Source organism: Topomyia yanbarensis, chromosome 3 (assembly GCF_030247195.1).
Source record: "Topomyia yanbarensis strain Yona2022 chromosome 3, ASM3024719v1, whole genome shotgun sequence".
Taxonomy (NCBI): domain Eukaryota; kingdom Metazoa; phylum Arthropoda; class Insecta; order Diptera; family Culicidae; genus Topomyia; species Topomyia yanbarensis.
In genome coordinates, this window is record NC_080672.1 from 96366850 (window position 1) to 96387209 (window position 20360).

At 42.5% G+C, this 20360-nt stretch overlaps 1 protein-coding gene across 1 annotated transcript in view; it reads right to left on the reverse strand.

Moving 5' to 3' along the window:
• Window positions 1-20360, reverse strand: part of LOC131693390 (low-density lipoprotein receptor-related protein 1-like) — a 43259-nt gene that overhangs the window by 4635 nt on the left and 18264 nt on the right. Inside the window, exons 6-9 of the mRNA XM_058981164.1 lie at window positions 12373-14612; window positions 11961-12309; window positions 11735-11893; window positions 11540-11660 (exon numbers count right to left, since the gene is read on the reverse strand). Of these exons, the coding sequence (XP_058837147.1) occupies window positions 11540-11660; window positions 11735-11893; window positions 11961-12309; window positions 12373-14612 (2869 nt within the window). The remainder of the gene's footprint in view (window positions 1-11539; window positions 11661-11734; window positions 11894-11960; window positions 12310-12372; window positions 14613-20360) is intronic.

Consider the following 20360-nt stretch of genomic DNA (forward strand, 5'->3'; position numbering starts at 1 on the left):
CAACGCTCTTGACAAGCCACTTTCTGATGCTCTGATCTGAACTTCAATTCGATTCTTTGTTGATAAATGATGGCCCTGAAAAGGGCCTTTTGTTTGGGCAGTATTCGGAATTTAGTTGGAGCTGGTGTATATGGTAACAGCTTTGGTGCCATCTGAGACGGCGTGCTTGGCCAACTCTTCTGACAGCAGCAAACAGCACACATTTCGACTGACGTACAGTTACGATGCTGCAAACGAACTGAGCGTGAGCAACAGCATGCTGAGTTTTTATACCTGGCTGTAGCACAATGTAAGCTCGTACTTTTTTTCTGTTGTCCTCAATATGTGTTCTTCGTAGCTCCTCCCTTCGTTGGTCGATACACAAGCAAATTGTGTTGAACGCGTCGGAGTGCCATCTGCTTAGTAGCTGTAATGGAATACCTTGCTGCTAAAGTGTTTAAATTGGAAGGAAATGCTGCCCGTAACAACAAAAAGATGAATTATCCCACGTCTTCAGCAGCTGGTGATTCGTAACAACGAAAAATTGAACAAACTGCTCTCCGGAGTGACAATTGCTCAGGGCGGTGTGTTGCCAAATATCCAAGCCATACCCAAGAAGACCGAAAAGAAAGCATAAATCGAACGCTGAGACTTACCAAAGAAATGCTCTTGTAAAAACCGTTATTTTCAGGACGACCACATATTTTTTGATAAAGAACAAAATTGAAATTGTGTTTCCAATACGGACCTTGGTAAAATGTTTGAGAATTGAAACCTTTTTTGAATGCGCCTAGTAAAAATGTTTTCCACTTCACTTCAGTTAGTTTCTGACCATATTTGCAATTTGCGTACTGAAATAAATCATAATTTAGGGTTTAACCCAAATTGCTCTTCAGGGAGACACAGTCCACAAAACAGAAAATACAAACTTATTCTTTGAAATGATTTTGGTGGCCCTGAAAAGGGCCTTTTTTATAATGATACAAGTGAGTTCTACCTTTTCAACTTCCAAATCCATACAAAGTGCGTCCCTGCCGCTTTAGAGTATAGACAACATTCATTGCGGTTTTGCGCTTGGCGTGTTCAGTGTAGGTCACGGCATCTCGGTTGACATTTTCCTGCACACCATCAGCATTCGTAGATTAAATCGGAGATGCATTTTACACCACCACGACGAGCCAGACGCCGAATGGCGGATTTTGTGATTCCCTGGATTTTATCACGAAGAACCTTGCGATGACGCTTGGTACGGGAACGCAAACATGATACCGCTCATTGTAACGTTCGGACGAGCATGTTGCTCGTGTGGTAAGCGAGCACCCACTGATACAAAACAAGCTCGCGTGACCTATATATATATATATATATATATATATATATATATATATATATATATATATATATATATATATATATATATATATATATATATATATATATATATATATATATATATATATATATATATATATATATATATATATATATATATATATATATATATATATATATATATATATATATATATATATATATATATATATATATATATATATATATATATATATATATATATATATAACATTCCCGTATGTAATGAAATGCTCCTTTGACGGCTCTGCGTGAGATATGCTTGCAAATTGCGCATTTTCCTCGCTGTTTTCGCAGGATTTTCTAAAAATCCTTGTTTTGGTTTATTTGTAGTAGTCGCATTAATTCCGAAATTCAATACGAAATACGTGCACGAATTTCCGATCAGATAGTGCAAAAATATTGCGATTTCGATCAGTAGAAGGGAAGATATTCGCATTTCAAAACTGGGAAAATTTCTCAACTGAAATTTTTAAAACGGGACCCCATATTGAAACGTTAGAAGTATTCTACTTCAAAATCGATGATTCAAAAATTTTAAAGCGCGAATAGCACAAACAGCTGCACAAATCGTAGATGGAGTTGCAGAATTGAGCATATCCATTGCCATATCAGAGTTCGCCACAATCTACAACAGAGCCGTAGCAACCTAAGGGGCAAGAGGGGGCTTTGCCCCCCCCCCCACGCGTTTTGCGCCGAGCGAAATTATAGATTAATCAAATAAAAAGCAAGAGGACTATTTGTATATTGTATACTGTGTTAATAAGTATCGACCCGAAATTTCCTCGCCGCAAATGGCCGCGCTTCATTAAACACCGCGCCTAGACGATCTGTCATAATATAGCAATTCAAAATTGTTCAAAAATTAGATGCAGTCTTGTCGATGTACGGCTGCTCCAACTGGTTTGGATGGGCACCTTGCACAGCTAGCCACTTCCACTCTGCACAGTGTTTTAAAACGTCGTTTTCGTGCTCAAAATTAATAGCGTCTAAACCCTTTAACTTTAGAAGTATAGATTGTTCGGAGAAGTTGTTGCCCTTATGATTGCGCAGCTCCAGAAGTATATCGTTTAGTTAATTCACCTAAAAGTAATATAATGGAACGTTATTTCGGAGCTTAAGCCAGATGTCGGTGTGGCGAATCCCGGGGAGCTACCGGAATCCGATATACTGATATGATTCGCCTCGAATCGTGTCCCGAATCATCTCACCATCGTCGATCTCGCAGTCTCCAGTCTCGACCAATCGCCCTGATAGTAGCGGAGCAGATCGGCATTTCTCTAGGTCAAACGCTATGCTGATGTCGCCACTAATTCTTTCGGCTAGTTTGATGACTACACCCAGTCGTTCTGTCGAGTCAGCATAGATCTTGATGTCGTCCACGTAGAAAGCATGGGACGTCTCTTCCGGTGAGCTTTCTCTATACCTTATCTGATAGTCATTGAGGTGTCCTACTGTGCGGGATAAAAGAATCGTTTTGGAAGGTCCCCCTCAAGATGCGAAGCATTCTAGACCGCAACACGTCTTTTCCACTTCTGAGCTGAGCAGTTTTGTCGTTCCTCTCTCCATCACCTGCCGTAGGAACCTTAGACTACAGGATCAGCTTTATACATCTTTAACACCTTGATGATGAGCGAGTGCGATATGGAGTTGTATGTCTTCTTGTAATCGGTATACTAATGTTCCGTTAGTTACACACTACTTCTCCAACAACATCGCAGACCTCTTCTCCATTCTCGATTGGCTAAATTTTCTGGACCCCGAAGATGTTGATACGGCAGTTCAAACATTTTCCAACGTTTTGGGTTATGTTATTGACAGGCACGTCCCGAAATTCATCATCAACAAATTGGCCATCCTTGGCAAACGAGCACGATGCGACGGCTGAAGTCTATTAAGAGAGCTGCTCTGCGGAGGTTGACCAAGTATAGCACAATTCCACTTAGAAACTATTACGTCAGTCTCAACCATGCTTATAAACGAGCTAGCCAGGATTGTTTCTTTTGATATCAGCAAAACATTCAGCGTATTCTCAAGTTGCACCCAAAACGTTTCTGGAAATATGTGAGTGAGCAGCGCAAGGAATCCGGACTGCCGTCGTCTATGACTTTCAACGGCCGCACAGCTATCACATCCCAAGATATGTGCAGAATTTTTTCGGAGAAATTCGCGAATGTGTTCACATATGAGGCCTTAACAGTTGATCAAATTGAACTCGCTGTTAGTCAAGTTCCGGTTGTGAGCCAAACTCTAAGCGCTATTGATGTCAATGAAACGATGATTACCAGAGCTTGTTCTCGGTTAAAATCGTCTTTCAATCCGGGACCCGATGGTTTCCCTTCAGTACTTTAAAAAAGGCACATCGACGTTTTAGCACTTCCCCTTCTTCGCATCTTTAGAGCATCTATTGCCATTAGACAATCCATGAGGCATTTCTGATCAGATGATTATTTCTTCTGACGTAACTCGGGTGGGTGCGATGTCTGAAAAAATCGCCGATGTGATCCAACATCAAACGAATCGGGCCAACGAAGTATGGTCGTCGGACGGGTTTTTTCTGTTCGTTGGAGCAAACTTGTTGACAAAACCACTCGCTGATTGTCAATCAAACGTCGTGGTGGATTGCCTAATTGGCATCTTTCCATCCTGCTGGAAGTCCGCGAACATGTTCCCAGTCCATAAAAAGGGTAATAAGCGAGACGTCGATAATTACCGGGGAATTACTTCATTGAGTGCTGTCTCGAAGTTGTTCGAGAGTTGGTGATTATGGAACCTCTTCAGGCTCACTGCAAGCAGTACCTAAGTGACGATCAACATGGCTTCATGTCTGGCCGTTCGACAACGACTAACCTGCTTTGCCTAACATCATACATAACAGAGAGTATGGAACGTCGCACTCAAACCGATGTTATCTATATAGGCCTATCTGCCGCTTTTGACAAAGTGAACTATGAAATAACAATCGCTAAAATGGAGAGATTTGGAATTAACGATAGTCTGTTGCAGTTGTTTCGATCCTACCTTTGAGGTCGAGAAATAGTGGTTGTCATTGGAGATTGTCAGGCTCCCACATTTATTTCTACGTCAGGAGTACCCCAGGGAAGTCACTTGGGACCGCTGATGTTTCTACTTTACTTCAACGACGTTCATCTAGTTCTGAAGATTCCACGCCTGTCCTTCGCAGACGATCTCAAGATGTTTCTTCTCATCAGCTCTACTGAAGATTGCAGATTACTCCAACCACAGTATGAAACCTTCGCTGACTGGTGTAACACGAACCGTATGTGTGTAAATCCAATAAAGTGCTAGGTGACATCGTTCTCACGAAAAAAGACCCGGTTTGTTTTAACTACTGTCTATCTGATACTGAAATTGAACGCGTTAGTCAGGTGAAGGATCTAGGAGTGTCTAGGAGACTCGCAACTTGCGTTTAAACAGCACGTCTCCTATACAGTTAGCAAAGCATATCGAATGCTGGGATGCATCTTCAGGATAGCGAAAATTTTTACTGACATGTATTGTCTCAAAGCGCTGTACTGTTTTTGTCGTGGTCAATCCTGAAGTACTGCTGCGAAGTTTGGAGCCCAAACTATTGTGCCTTGCAGGATAATCGCTCGATATGCGATTATATGAAAGCTCAATTGAGATAGGCGCGTGACAGCCGCCTATATAAATGTATAGGCAGCTTTTTCCTTGAAGCTTTCGAAAAGCACACAGCTGGCAGAAAAATAAAGCTCCACTGAAATCTGCTTGCGGAGCAACTGCGGCTATATTATATGCGCCTTTCAGACGCCCGCAATGTGAGGTTTTATTATAAGCGCGACAATACAACAATGGTATTGAGAGAATTGAGTCCGTGCAACGACGCTTTTTACGTTTTGCGCTTCGTAGTTTGCCGTAGAGAGATCCCGTCAGTCTGCCAAGTTACGAAAACTGGTGCCAGCTGATTAGTTTGGAACCCCTGCTTGTTCGATGGAATACAGCAAGGGCTTTCTTTGATGCTGATACTTCGTGAGGTCATCTGGATTGCTCAGCCACCTTGGAACAAATTAACATAAATGTTGCACCTCGAATAACGCGTAACAACCTCATGCTCCGATTGCCATTTCGACGCACTAATTATGCACGGGGCCATTACGGGCCTACAAAGGATCGTCAACCGAGTCGCATCAGCTTTCGACTTTAATTTGCCTCGCCCAACGCCAATGATTTTACCTAGCCTTCAACGGACCCGTTAATTTCGGCTGATTCCTTCATTATTGATTTTTTCACTGTATTGTTATTATTTTTATCAAAGTTTTTAATGATTTGACTGTTAGCAATAAGTTTAGTATTAAGACATCATTGTGGCTTTGAATTGCCTGTTGGTGTATATATGATAAATACAAATACAAATACAAACAATGATTTCATGGAGGATAACGATCTTTTCAGTCTTGTGTATTTTTTTACATCCCTTCTGCTCCTCTGGTCCTTCTGGTGCTATTCTTCTCATAGTGGGCTGTATGTAGTGATGAAGGTGCTCATGATCTTGTGCAGACTTGTTAGACAGGTAATTGGTATGTCCTTGGGGATGAGAATTGTTGTACCACGGGTGATGAAATCCGGCGATAAACGGGGTTCGCGTAACGCCCAATTTCTAAGATACTGTGTACCCTCGCATACATCATTGGTTTCGACGGAGACAGCTGACATCTCGTCGATTTCTTCGCCTGGTCATTTCTCCACGCGCCTAAGCCACTGTTGTCCTTCGCGATATTGTCCGGGAACCTCCCAAATTCTGATTCAAAGCTATAATATCGCTGATATCCGGTAGACCTTCGCTGAAATTGGGCTTCTTGTGGCTAATTTGGTCATAGAAGTGTAACGCCTTAGCCGTTTCGATAAAACACTCCATTACTGAATTAGTGTGTTGTGTTTTTTCGTCAGCTGGCGAGCTCCCAGCATGCGAAGCTCAGTATGTGAAATGATAGCGGCAGAGTTGTTCGAGATCCGACTCTCCAATCTCCGCTACCTTGTAGGTAGTTACTTTTCCCGGTAATATTGAGACGGGTTGCCTCTAGGTGTAAGTCGGTATCGTAAACATCTTACGGTTGCCACTGTAGTAAGTTCTGCACAAATTCCAGGTGAATTGGGAGCACGTTACCATTCATGACCTGAAGTTCACAGGTCAACTTAAAAGAATACTTCAGCTTCGGGATCCTGGAGCGTAACATTGGATCCGTGTCGCGACATTGCGCAATTGCTTCATCCACATTAAACACCAAATCGTCTTGAGTACTGTGGTTCTAAATATTAAAAATAATTTTTCTTCCAGTCCCTTGCTTTAAATATACGTTAAGTTTAATAAAAAATTTGCCCCCTCAGGCAAAACAGGATTGCTACGGCTCTGATCTACAATAACGTAGGTCCGCTCATCGCCACACACCTGGCCACGTCCTTACAAGTGTTTTTATTTTATAGTAGTCCTATCGTCTACTTAAGGAAAACGTTCGGAACCGAAACAGTGTTCATAGATGAGGGAGATATCAAAAGGCGAAAAAATGTAAGCTGGAGAATATATAAATTCATATCATACAAATTTCTGAAAAATGTTATTGCTTAATACAGGCCATATTGCAATATCTAAAATACTTGAAAAAGGTACATGAAACGGTCTCACCGGTATCCAGTATTCAGTATGCGGAGAACATTTCTATATCCTAGGTACTGCCAAAAACACTTTTTACGTCGCTTCTGGAAGTGTAATGGGCTACACGTCGCTTTCTTTCTCTGCAACTCAATTTGATGACCGGAACGCACCTTTCGTTTGACTTCGTGCTATGAAGCGAATCGCACTACGATGAATCCGCATTTGAAATTGCAGGTTCTATTATTTAATCGGGACAACCACAAATGGTCTAAAATATCGAAAATTTACATTTGAATTTTTCACGCGGATAGCGAAAATTACTTGCGTTCGCAGTCGAGGATTGCTGCGATCTTTATTTCGAAAATTTGAAAGCGCACTGAAAATAATCGACACCATAAAACCATATGCAATTAAACATAACATTGATGTGCGTTCTCATGTTAAAAAGTAAAAGAAGTAATGATTTTCCTTTGAATTTCACATGAAAATCCATTAAAAAGCATTTCATGTGGTGTTTCAAATTAAATTCAAACAAATTCCACGTGAATACGACATATTTATCAATTGAATTCAAATTAAATTCAAACCATCAACGATGCCACATGTTTTTGTGAAATGTCTGTAGAAGAATAATTAAAATGTCTGTAAAAGTCTGTAGAGGGTTGTGTAAATCCTATTTACACTAGGTTATTACTTTAAAAGTGACTTAAAATTAGTAAACTATTGTGAAGGAATCACTCGTATTCGAATCAAATTATTCTAGTATAATTTTGTTAAACACTGTTACTTTTTTAAAAGTCTGTAGATGTCTGATTACGTCTGTAGGAGAGTCTGTAAAATACAGATATGTCTGTAAATCTGGTATCCCTGATTGCCATGATATTGAGTCGTAAAGTATGAACTTTACACATGACTTTCGCATGAAAAACATGTAGTGCATTTCTACATGTAAACCAATTGATTTCACCGATTCTTCGGCCAATGAAATCTATAAGTAAAATATGGTGATATTCACGTGTCACTTTAGTCAATGGTAGGATTTGTTATGATGTTGATGTGCTTTTCACACCATATTCGCATGAATTTCATTTGAAAACCATATTTCCCACACTCGAATGGATATTCAAATGGCAACCGTGTGCATTTCAAGTGTTCGTGGATTGAAATAATTCAAGAGATTTCCACATGATGTTAAAGTGTTAAGTTTTTTCAGTGCACGAATATTTAAAAATTCGAAGGTTTCAAAATTCAAGTATTCGGTAATTTAAAATTTCAAGTGTTCGGATGTTGGAAATGTCATGAAACCAAAAATTAGAAAATAATTTTACAAAAATTCAGTAATTTGAAAATTCAAGTGTCCAAAACAATTTCAACAATTCCAAAAATCAAGAAATCAAATTCAGCAATTCGAAAATTGAAAAACCGATGATTTGAAAATTCTGAAATTCGCAAATTCTAAAATGAAAGAATTCAAAGAAAGTTTTCGAGAATCCTTAAATAAAAATTTTCGAAAATTTGAAAATAGAGAAATACGAAATTTAAAAAAATCTAAGATTTGAAAATGTAGAAATCTGAAAATTTTGAAATTCTAAAATTTAACATGACAGGTTATTTTCCAAATTAATGATTTGGGCATTGCAATTTTTTTGGTTTCTCAAAGCCCCCCCCCCCTCCTCTCATATTGTGACAAATGTTCAGATGCCAAATTTCACATCAGTTGGACAATTCAAGACCCCCGCCCACTTCGCTTGGAAGTTTTGAGTGAGAAAATATAAACGAAAAATATATTCAATGCTGTAACTTTTGAAAGAGCACTCAGAAAATTACAATTCATACCTACTTTTAAAGGAAATAACCATGGTATTTGAATGGAGGATTTTCTGTTGCTCAAAAAGTACGGGAAAGTGGGGTACTGGGTCATTTTGTCTCCAAAATCCCATATTTAAAAAAAAAAAATTCTGCTCCGTGATGCAAATCATACATATTTTGCAGTTTTTTTAATGCGAAAAAATCTCAGAAATGGAACGAAATATTTTTAAACTTTGGCCGAATACAAGAAGTTGGGGTTATAGGGCCTTTTGTCATTCATATTAAATTTTATCATTTTCTCGTGCATATTCTTTAACCTTCCGGAAGTCGTGCTAGTGCACTGAGTGCACGCTGCTCAGAAAATCTAGAGAAATCGTCTTAGCGCACCATTCAATGGGCCATTTGCGCGACTTCCGAAGGGTTAATCAAATTTTCATAAAATGTAACTAGTTGAACGCGGAAAATAGATTCGTTAGCGGTAAAATTCAGAAATATTCTTGTCGTATTCGAAAAAAGGTCAAAAAGGTTCTGGTCGATTTTTGAGATTTTTTCACATTAGAAAAACTGTAGTATATGTATGATTTGCATCACGGAGCAGAAAAATTATTGAAAATAGGGAATTTTGGGGCCAAAATGACCCAGTACCCCACTTTCCCGTATTTTTCTAGAAACAGAAATATCTCCATTTTCTGACTGCTACTTCAAAAGTTATAGCATTTAATATATTTTTCCTCCATATTTTCCCATAGAACCAATTTCAAAAAGTTCAAGCGAAATTGGCGGGCGGGATTTGAGAATTAAAAAAAATGCGGTGCCCTACTAATGATCTTTATAGTTGAGACCATCCAGGTAAAAATTCAATTTCAAATTAACAATTTTAAGCAAAGACGGAAAATTCCATTGTAATTAAAGAGCGATTGCAGTAAATCTGCACCAAATCATTACACTTTTACAATCTCTCTTATAGAAACTTTTGCGTGCGTCGATTTGATTAAGGGGTTACATACCTTTTTAGAAAAAATTCAAAAAAGTTTGAATTTTCGTAACGACATAAAGCAATGATTTCATCAAACTTGTAGTATTTTGGTATTACATTTTTCAACATAAGTTTATAAAATATATCGTTAATTGGGGGAGTTATGGTTTTTCCCTGAAACCCTTTTTTATGTAAGAGGTGATCACGATTGAAGACCAATAGATCAACTAAAATCCCAAAACTAAAAAAAATCCATTAGTATATGAGTATTCCTCGTACCTTAACGATTAGTCGAATAAATAATATTTTTTTCTGCATTCGGGACTGTTTTTCCTAAAAAGTTGCTGTTTTAAGCCCTAAAAGTATTAAAAAATTCTCATCCGCAAAAAAAAATTATGCATAAAAAGGAATCGAGAAAAATTAATTACGATCAATTGAAAAAAATGAAGCAAATCGGTTGATTTGTTTTTCGGCAATCGGGATCACGGAAAAACCATTTTTGAAAATACGACATTTCGAGATAATCGAGTTTAAAATTTCGTCTTGAGTCTTGGTAGACGAAGCGCACTTATAAGCGTTGTAACTTTCGATCTATTTCTCGGATCTGCATAAAAAATTGGGAAAATATTCTAAAGGAGTTGTACTTTCACATAAAGTATTGAAGAAATTTTTGATTTTTTGAAAAATAAAAAGGTTACAAACCCAAGGGGTGAGTCGCTTAGTACAATGTGCCATACACGGTGTATCACCTACGATAACACGATATAAGATTACGATTTAACGTAATACACGATCATTTTACTCCTTACCACAATGTGTGGCACAAAGAGGCACACTTCTGACAACTCAAAAACTGTCAAAAAAGTGTAGTTAGTAATCATAGCAACCATTACTTTTGTTTTACTGAACATCATCGCACATTGCGGCACAAGCTACGACGCTGTTTGTTTTTGAGCACAATTTGATTTGTGCTAAGGGACCATTTATAAATTACGTAACGCGTTTAGAGGGTAAGGGGGTACAAGAAGTTGTAACATATGGGGAAGGGGGAGTAAGCTAGATAGTTACGTAACATGTTTTTGCTGAACAAAAAAAAATTCGAAGAATTTGTTACGTAATAGGAGAGGGGGGATAGAGAAATTTGTGACGATTTGCTACATGGGGGGAGGGTGGAGTCAATTTTGGACAATTTTTGCGTTACGTCATTTATGAATGGTCCCTAAGCGACTCACCCCTTGATATAGCACTAATTTTCAACCGAACAGAACGTTTCCTTGTCCGAATCTTTTTTTAACAGTACTAGTGAAATGTTTGAGTGAAAAATGGAGATAACAAAACGTTTGTACGATTTTCAGTTCTACCAAATAGTTCGAATGATCATGTGTCCATATGACTTTTTTGTGTTGTGTTGAAGCTGTGCGATCTTCGAATTATTGCGGATTCAAATTTCCATTAAGCGATATTGTTCAGGTAGATTTTAATTGTATATCATTATTTCGCCATTTCTTTATTTGACACGGCTTGATGCGATAGTAAGTCTATACAATTTGCAAAAATAAAACAATCAACAATAAAAATGCCTGGACATAGTATTCTGTCTACGTAAATTCAGAACCCCAAGCGTTAACGAAATGGGAAAAAATTGCAGTGTTTCATGGAAAGACCGCTAATATTTCTGAATATTCTTGGGTGGTCTAGGTAGTCGTGACCTCCACAATCTAGCGTCTAGTAGGTAATCAAACAAACGAACATTATACCTTATTAGGCCCTACCTTATCATCCTCGTGTACAAACGAAGGCACCTCTTCCACATCGCCTAGGTACATGGGATTTGTGATCTCCACGTTTTCCGTAAGCCGAGCATGTAAAAACGGTTGTCCACCTCTTCGTTTCCTACAACACCAAAAATAGGAAGAAAATACAGATATGAAAGTGTAACATATTTCCGCTGTTCACCATTGTCATACCTCAAACCGTAGAGAGCCCCTCCGAACCCAGCTACAGCTACAAGTATCACAAATAACACAATCGCCAAAACGGACAACGTGTACCCAGCCCGATCTCGACTTTCCAATTCAGCAAGTGCCACTTCCTTCAAACAAATGCTGAGTGCACCATCCTCACACCTATAATTGAATAAACAAAGGGCATTAAAACTAGCGATCCCATAATCCTCTCGCTGCGGTAACTCACATGCACTCGTTGATGGAACTGTCGGCCACGCAAGTACCGCAGTCTTCGACGCAGTTTGGTGGCCGCTCGCACTGTTCGCCATTCCACTCACCCACGCACACGCACGATGGCACATAGGTTACGTTGGAAATCGAGTAGATATCCAGCTGGCAGATGCCGCTATTTTTGCAATAGTTGATACACGGATTGTTGTAGCTGACGTACAGCTCACAGTGCTTGCCGGCGTATTGGTTGGTGCAGTTGCAGATCGGTTTACCGCGTACCTCCAGACAGTGGCCCGTGTTGCTGCAAACAAATTCGTTACAGGAGTTCGGCAGCGGACTTGGCGATGGACGCTGCGGAGGACAATCTGTAACAAACGTGATTATTTAGATTATTTCGAATATCGAAAAAAGTTTCGCCCACTACTTACAGCTCGGTTGATTTTCGCTGCCATCACACAGATCAATCTCACAGTACTGTCCGTCGTAACCATGCCGACAGCTGCAGTACGGATTTGGACCTGTGATACAAACACCTCCGTTGCGGCAAAGCTCCTTACAGCCCTGATTTTCACACCTTTCTCCAGATGATCCCTCCGGGCAGCTACATTTAGGAGCTCCCCTCTCGATCGTGCATTCACCCTCATTCTCGCAATAGTTGATGCAAGTATCAATCTCGCAACTTCTACCGCTGAACCCATCCGGGCACTCACACTGACTCTTGTCGGTTGCCGTTTTCCGACAAACTCCACCATTCTCGCACTTCAGGTTTGAACAGTATTGGCACTGCTTGCCTTCGTAATCCTTCGGACAGCTACAGGACATAGCGCCGTCATTCGCGATCGAACAGTTACCTCCGTTGTGACAGTACTTCAGACAAGCACCGGTGGAAAGTTCGCAACGATCACCGGTCCATTGAGGTAGACAGGTACATTTTCTCACACTGTCCACGGTGTAGCAAGCACCACGATTCATGCAGTACCCGGAACAGATGTAGTGTTCACAATACTTGCCGTCATACAGCGGTGGACAGCGACACTTCCGTTGTCCATTTTCCACCACGCATGTTCCAAAGTTGCACGGGAGTTTGCAGCCGGTGGCGGCTTCATCTTGACACTTAACTACTTCCCCCGTATTGTCCAGTTGCGGGTTAATCCTACTATCGGCACACAAGCAACGACGACCCTTAGGGTTTTCGGTAGACAGCAAACATACCGTTGTTTCATCACATGGATAAAGAATACAAGGATTGGTTATTTTACGATTGTGCTTCAGGGGGTGAATGTAGTTCAAATCTGACGATCGGTAACCTCGAGTTCCCTGGAACACCTCGGTTCCGTTATCTCTACCGAATTTGTTCAGCTTAAGAATATTTTGATTGTATAGTATTACGTATACACTATCTTCGAACACGTCCAACAGTTTCGGTTTGGAATAGTCGTGCATTACGCTGATGACGTGCCGGTCACCACCGGTCAGCAAGAGACACGTTTCGATCGTGCTTTTCCGGTAGTCCGCCCAGTACAGTCGGTTGGTCGTCTGATCAATAGCCAGCCCAGAAGCCCACTCAATATTCGCTTGCACCAACTTCTGCTTCTGGTAGCCGTCCATACCGGACAAAATAATTGCTTCCATGATGGACCAAATCATCACTCGGTTTACCGGATCTACTACGATGTCGATCGGATGTTTCCCGGTAGCGGTCAGTGTCGTATGATTTGTCCCATTGAAAGTCATCACAAAAATATTGCTCTGCTTCTTGTTGATTACGTAAATGTGCTCCGTTAGCCAATCGCAAGCGATCGCCATTGGGATTATGTTTTGGTTGTTCAGGATTACGGTAGAATGTTTACCGTCCAAGGTCTTTATCTGATCGTAAGACCGGGCCGCTCTACGGTATGCCGTGTGCAGTGAGTCCTCCGTTTCCACAACCTTCACAGTCGTATCCATGTGTACCTTTTGAATGCTTTTATCGTGGCTGTCCACCCAGAATAAAGTGATGTTCTGTCTAGTGATCGAGTAATCAAACCGGTCAATCTTTTTAGAATTTGTTTGTAGAAAACCCATCACCGTTGTTCCATAGTACATACTACGGAAGTCAGACTCCGACGAAACCAGCAGCAGCCCATTTTCTTCTACAGCAACACAGGTATCATTCCGCAGAACGCCCTTCTGATAACCGGTAGCACAACGACAGTTGTAATGACCCTTCTTCTCGACGCAAATTTGACTGCACGTTCCAAACCCACACACAGACCGCCGACAACCCAGTTCATCCGATTCGTCCAAACAGTTCGGCTTTCCATCGCACCTCAACTCGTTCGCGATACACTTGGAATCGCTGCTGCAGCGGAACGTGTTTGGTGGGCACTTGTGGCACAGCGCCATCTTCTCGTCACTATTGTCCCCACAATCATCCTTATTGTCGCACACCAGCCCCTTTCGTATACAGTTTCTATTGCTACATTTGAAGGCACGTTTGTGGCATCCATGCTCCTGGCAGTATTCGCTCTTCTCGTCCGACTGGTCTAGACAGTCGTCAATTCCATCGCACACCCAGTTCCGCAGGATGCATTTGCCATTGTCGCAGCGGTATTCGTCCTCCTGACATTGGCACTGCTCCTCGTCGGAACCATCGATGCAGTCGTTGTCCCCGTCGCAGACGAAGTTTCTGTTGGGGGAGAAAAAATAGCAGAGCTAAATTAATAAATGCTATTGTAGTTTGTGATTTGTAACCTAGTGTTTTATTGGTTACGAAAATCTGTCAGTACAGGACTGTACATATATCAGGTCAAGGATATAAATATCCACCCAATTTACAAATCCAAACCTAAACCCAAATCCAAACCCAAATCCAAACCCAAATTCAAAAACCAAATCCAAACTCAAATCCAAGCTCAAATCCACACCCACCTCGGTTTGGAATAGTCGTGCTCCAATCCACACCCAAATCCAAACCCAAATCCACACCGAAATCCAAACCCAAATCTAAACCCAGATTCAAACCCAAATCTAAACCAAAATCCAAATCCACACCCAAATCCAAACCAAAATCCAAACCCAAATTGAAACCCAAATACATACCCAAATCCAAACCCAAATCCAAACTCAAATCCACACCCAAATCCAAACACAAATCCAAACTCAAATCCAAGCTCAAATCCACACCCAAATCCAAATCCAAACCCGAATCTAGACCCAAATCCAAATCCACACCCAAATCCAAATCCAAACCGAAATCCAAAGCTAAATCCAAACCCAAATCCAAACCCAGATTCAAACCCAAATCTAAACTCAAATCCACACCCAGATTCAAACCCAAATCCAAACTCAAATCCACACCCAAATCCAAATCCAAACTCAAATTTAAACCCAAATCCAAACTCAAATCCACACCCAAATCCAAACCCAAATCCAAATCCAAACCGAAATCCAAACCGAAATCCAAACCCAAATCCAAACCCAGATTCAAACCCAAATCTAAACCCAAACCCAAACCCAAATCCAAACACAAATCCAAACTCAAATCCAAGCTCAAATCCACACCCAAATCCAAATCCAAACCCGAATCTAGACCGAAATCCACACCCAAATCCAAATCCAAACCCAAACCCAAATCCAAATCGAAATCCAAAGCTAAATCCAAACCCAAATCCAAACCCAGATTCAAACCCAAATCCAAACTCAAATCCACACCCAAATCCAAACCCAAATCCAAATCCAAACCGAAATCCAAACCGAAATCCAAACCCAAATCCAAACCCAAATCCAAACCCAGATTCAAACCCAAATCTAAACCCAAACCCAAATCCAAACACAAATCCAAACTCAAATCCAAGCTCAAATCCACACCCAAATCCAAATCCAAACCCGAATCTAGACCGAAATCCACACCCAAATCCAAACCCAAATCCAAACCCAAACCCAAATCCAAATCGAAATCCAAAGCTAAATCCAAACCCAAATCCAAACCCAGATTCAAACCCAAATCCAAACTCAAATCCACACCCAAATCCAAACCCAAATCCAAATCCAAACCGAAATCCAAACCGAAATCCAAACCCAAATCCAAACCCAAATCCAAACCCAAATCCAAACCCAAATCCAAACCCAGATTCAAACCCAAATCTAAACCCAAACCCAAACCCAAATCCAAACACAAATCCAAACTCAAATCCAAGCTCAAATCCACACCCAAATCCAAATCCAAACCCGAATCTAGACCGAAATCCACACCCAAATCCAAACCCAAATCCAAACCCAAACCCAAATCCAAATCGAAATCCAAAGCTAAATCCAAACCCAAATCCAAACCCAGATTCAAACCCAAATCCAAACTCAAATCCACACCCAAATCCAAACCCAAATCCACCTCCAAACCGAAATCCAAACCCAAATCCAAACCCAGATTCAAACCCAAATCCAAAGTCAAATCCAAGCTCAAATCCACACCCAAATCCAAATCCAAACTGAAATCTAAACCCAAATCCAAATCCACACCCAAATCCAAACCCAAATCCAAACTCAAATCCAAGCTCAAATCCACACGCAAATCCAAATCCCAACTCAAATCTAAACCCAAATCCAAATCCGCACCCAAATCCAAACCCAAATCCAAACCCAAATCTAAATCCAAACCGAAATCCACACCCAAATCCAAACCCAGATTCAAACCCAAACCCAAATACAAACTCAAATCTAAACCCAAATCCAAACCCAAATCTAAGCCCAAACCCACATTCAAACCCAAACCCAAACACAAATCCAAATCAAAACCCAAATCTAAATCCAAACTCAAATCTGAACCCAAATCCAAATCCAAACTCAAATCCACACCCAAATTCAAATCTAAATCCAGAAAAAAATGAGACGGGAAGAAATGAATAAAAACCCTAATGTCTCTGGGAACGGGTTTGGGCTGCCACCACCCGACCCGATAAAAAACACTGGTCTTGCCCAGACCCTGGATCCTCCCGGTCACTACCTTACGGCATAACTTCTGGGAGGGGTTTTTAAGTGCATAGCACCCACCCTTATTCAACTAGTTAGTAGTTCGATCCTTCAGCAGGGTTACAGCACCACTCCTCGACACACTACTAGTTCTCCACCATCCACACAGACTGGCACTTTCTGCATGGCAATCGGAGAGCTGACTGTGAGTCGAGAATAGTGCTCCTCCCCTACGAAGACAATCTGGGCGGAAAGCTTCAAATTGTCTAATTCACCGAGCCGTTCGGCTCACTTGTGCCATTCAGCACCACGACTCGGCTTCTTTGGCCCAGTTAGCACCGCAACTCCCTTCTCGCATGATTCAGCACCATTTACTCATTGAGCTCCCGACTTGTTCGCGAACTACTCGGTCTAGTCCCCGACGGTGGACCTAGCCTACTCCGACGGAGAATTCCCCGGCCAGAGAAGTTCTCCCGAAACCGAACTAACCAGCCAGGTGTTGAGGTCAGTTCGGCGATTCCGGTAGAACAGGGCGTCCTGTTCGCTGGTGGCCCGACGACCCGCAACTGGTGGTGTCTAATGGCGGTCTACTCAGTCTAATGGCGGTGAATCTAGCTTACGCCGACGGAGAGTTCCCCGGTGAATCTTCTTTAGTTTTAGCACCACAATTTCTTAAGCCCTTTGGCTCGCTCTCGTTCCATTTCGCTCAACTTCCCCGATGAGCCATTCAACTCCCGGCCTTACTTGTTTGCGGACTACTCGGTCTAGTCCCCGACGATGGATCTAGCCTACTCCGACGGAGAATTCCTCAGCGAGAGAGGCTCTCCCGAAGCCGAGCGATAGATTTCTCTTGATACCGATGTTCATTTCCGTGAGCCATTTACCTCCCTGCTTCGTCCCGATCTACTCGATCTAGTCCCCGGCGGGGGACCTAGTCTACTCAACGGGCCAGCCAGTAGGTGCAGAGGTCTATCCAGCGATTCCGGGTGGAGCGTAGCTTCTGGTTCTCTGGAGACCCGCTGCTAGCTATTGAACGCGGTCTAATCGCAGGCGTTGGATCTAGCCTACTCACGAGCTACCCGGTAGAGTGTCGGCCTAGTCTACAATGTCGGAGAGTACCCGGTGGCAGAATTTCTCTCGAATTTGTGGTTTCACGGCGACTTTCTAGCCAATGGCGCTATTTTGTTGGTCCCTTCGCCACTTCCTCTGCAGCTCGGAGAGTATAATCATAACCACTCTGTAAACAGCGTCCCAGGTATGCTCGTCGTGGCACATCTTTTCAATGATATTGTCCACTGTAGCACCAGGAATACCCCTTCGAACTTCTTCGAACCTAGGGCACGTGTTCCGGTGTCTCTTGCACGTCCACACACACCGGACAAAGGGGTGACAAAGCAGGTCCAAACCGATGCATGTACTTCCGGAAGCATCCGTGTCCGGACAACAACTGCGTCAAATGGAAATTCACCTCTCCATCCTATGGTGGTTCCACTTTCCTTTCTCTGCGTTGTCCCACTCCTGCTGCCATTTAACCAACTAATCCGATCGGACCAGTCTCTTTGCATTACGTGCATTTCTCCGCTGGTAGCATTCCACGTCCTCAGTCAGAGTGATACAGATGGGGATCATCCCGGCGATAACGCATACTGCCTCCGACGATATTGTTCTGTTAGCACTCGCGACTCGTACGCCCATCAGCCGGAATGTCGTGTTCAGTTTTTCACAGCCCCACTTTCAGCGCAGCACCCCAGGCAGGAGCTTCACATCGGAGTATCGATGACGAAGGAATAGATAGCAGACGTCTCGTGCTGCTTTTCGGACCGCCGACGTTTGGCATGATTCTCGCTATTGCGTTCATTGTCTTCGTCGACTTTTCACAGGCGTAGTCAATGTGCCTTCGAAACAATCACGTGCCCTGCGACGTCGATCTGCATCCGCTGAACCGCTTTGCAGTTGCTGACCAACAACCCCTCCGTCTTGTGGTGAGCTAGCAGGATCTGGCTTCCCAGCTGGCACTGTTGAACGTTATTTACATCCATCGTGACTACAGCGCAGTATCGATCTCCTCCTCGCTTCTGTTTAGATGACTTCTCAGCACTCTAGAGCACTGTCCGAATCGCATTCATTGTCGATACTCCTTTGTGGAACCCGAGCTGCATCTTGGACAGTCCGCGCTCAGCTTCCGTGAATTTCGTCAACCTGTTAAGGATGATCCTTTCCAGGAGTTTTCCGAGTGTATCCAGCAGGCATAGGGGCCTGTACAAGGCCGGATCGCCAGGTGGCTTCCCTGGCTTTGGTAGTAACACCATCTTCTGGACTTTTCACGTTTCGGGGAAGTTGCCCTCATTTAGGCACTACTGAGGCACTATCCTAAACATGTCCGGATATGCCAGCATCGCTGCTTTCAGCACCACGTTTGGTATTCCATCCAGATCCGAGGCTTTATTTGATTTCAGGCGCTTCGATGCGTCTGCGAGGGTTAGTTCCTTTTTCTTCGCCGTACGCTGTTGGTGGCCATATAGTTGGATCGTGCTTCGGGAATAGACCCTCGACAATTATCTTAACTTTACTCGGGTACATTTCGGCTGGCGTCGTCGAGCTCTTCATTTTCGCCATCACGACTCGGTATGCATCGCTCCAGGGATTGCCGTCTACTTCTCGGGACAGCTCCTTGTGGCAATCTGACTTGCTAACTGTGGTCTCCCGTTTTAAAATGGCCCTAGCTTCCAGAAACGCTGCCTTACACTCTTCTCTATCTGGTTCCGACATTGCTCTTTGAGCCCGCCTTCTGGCTCTGAGACAAGCAGCGCGTAGCGTACTAAGCGTCTAGTTTCACCAGTAAGCTGGACGCTGTTTATTGCGTGGTTCCAGTTTTCGCGGCGGCCCTTCTTGTTAGGTCAACACGTTCTCGGTCCCGCCGTTCGGCCGAAGTTCCCTCAAAGAAGGGGTCTTTGTTGAAGGTTTTCGTCTTCCACTTTCGCTCACCGGTCATCTTTCTCCGTACTGCAGCAGGGTTCCGTTGACCGATACGGTAGCGAATCGCCTCGTGGTCGCTATGCGTATCCTTTTCGCATACTCTCCAATTCATGTCCGCCGTCAGTGAAGGACTACAGAATGTGACGCCGATGATGGACTCCCTCCCGTCTCTCCGAAATGTGCTAACAGAACCTTCATTGCATAATCGTACGTCTAACTTCGCTAGAGCTTCCTGCAAGATACACCCTCTTGTGTTGGTTACTCTACTGCCTCATTCCACAGCCCAGGCATTGAAGTCACCACCAGTGACTACCGGCTTCCGACCGATCAACTGCCCGGTTAACTGATCCAGCATTAGGCTAAACTGCTCTACTCTCTACCTTGGAGGAGCGTAACAGCTACACACGAAGACACCGTTGACTTTGGCTATCACAAAGTCATCGTACGAGCGTTCTATTACTTCTTGAATGGGGAATCTGCCCATAACCTGTAT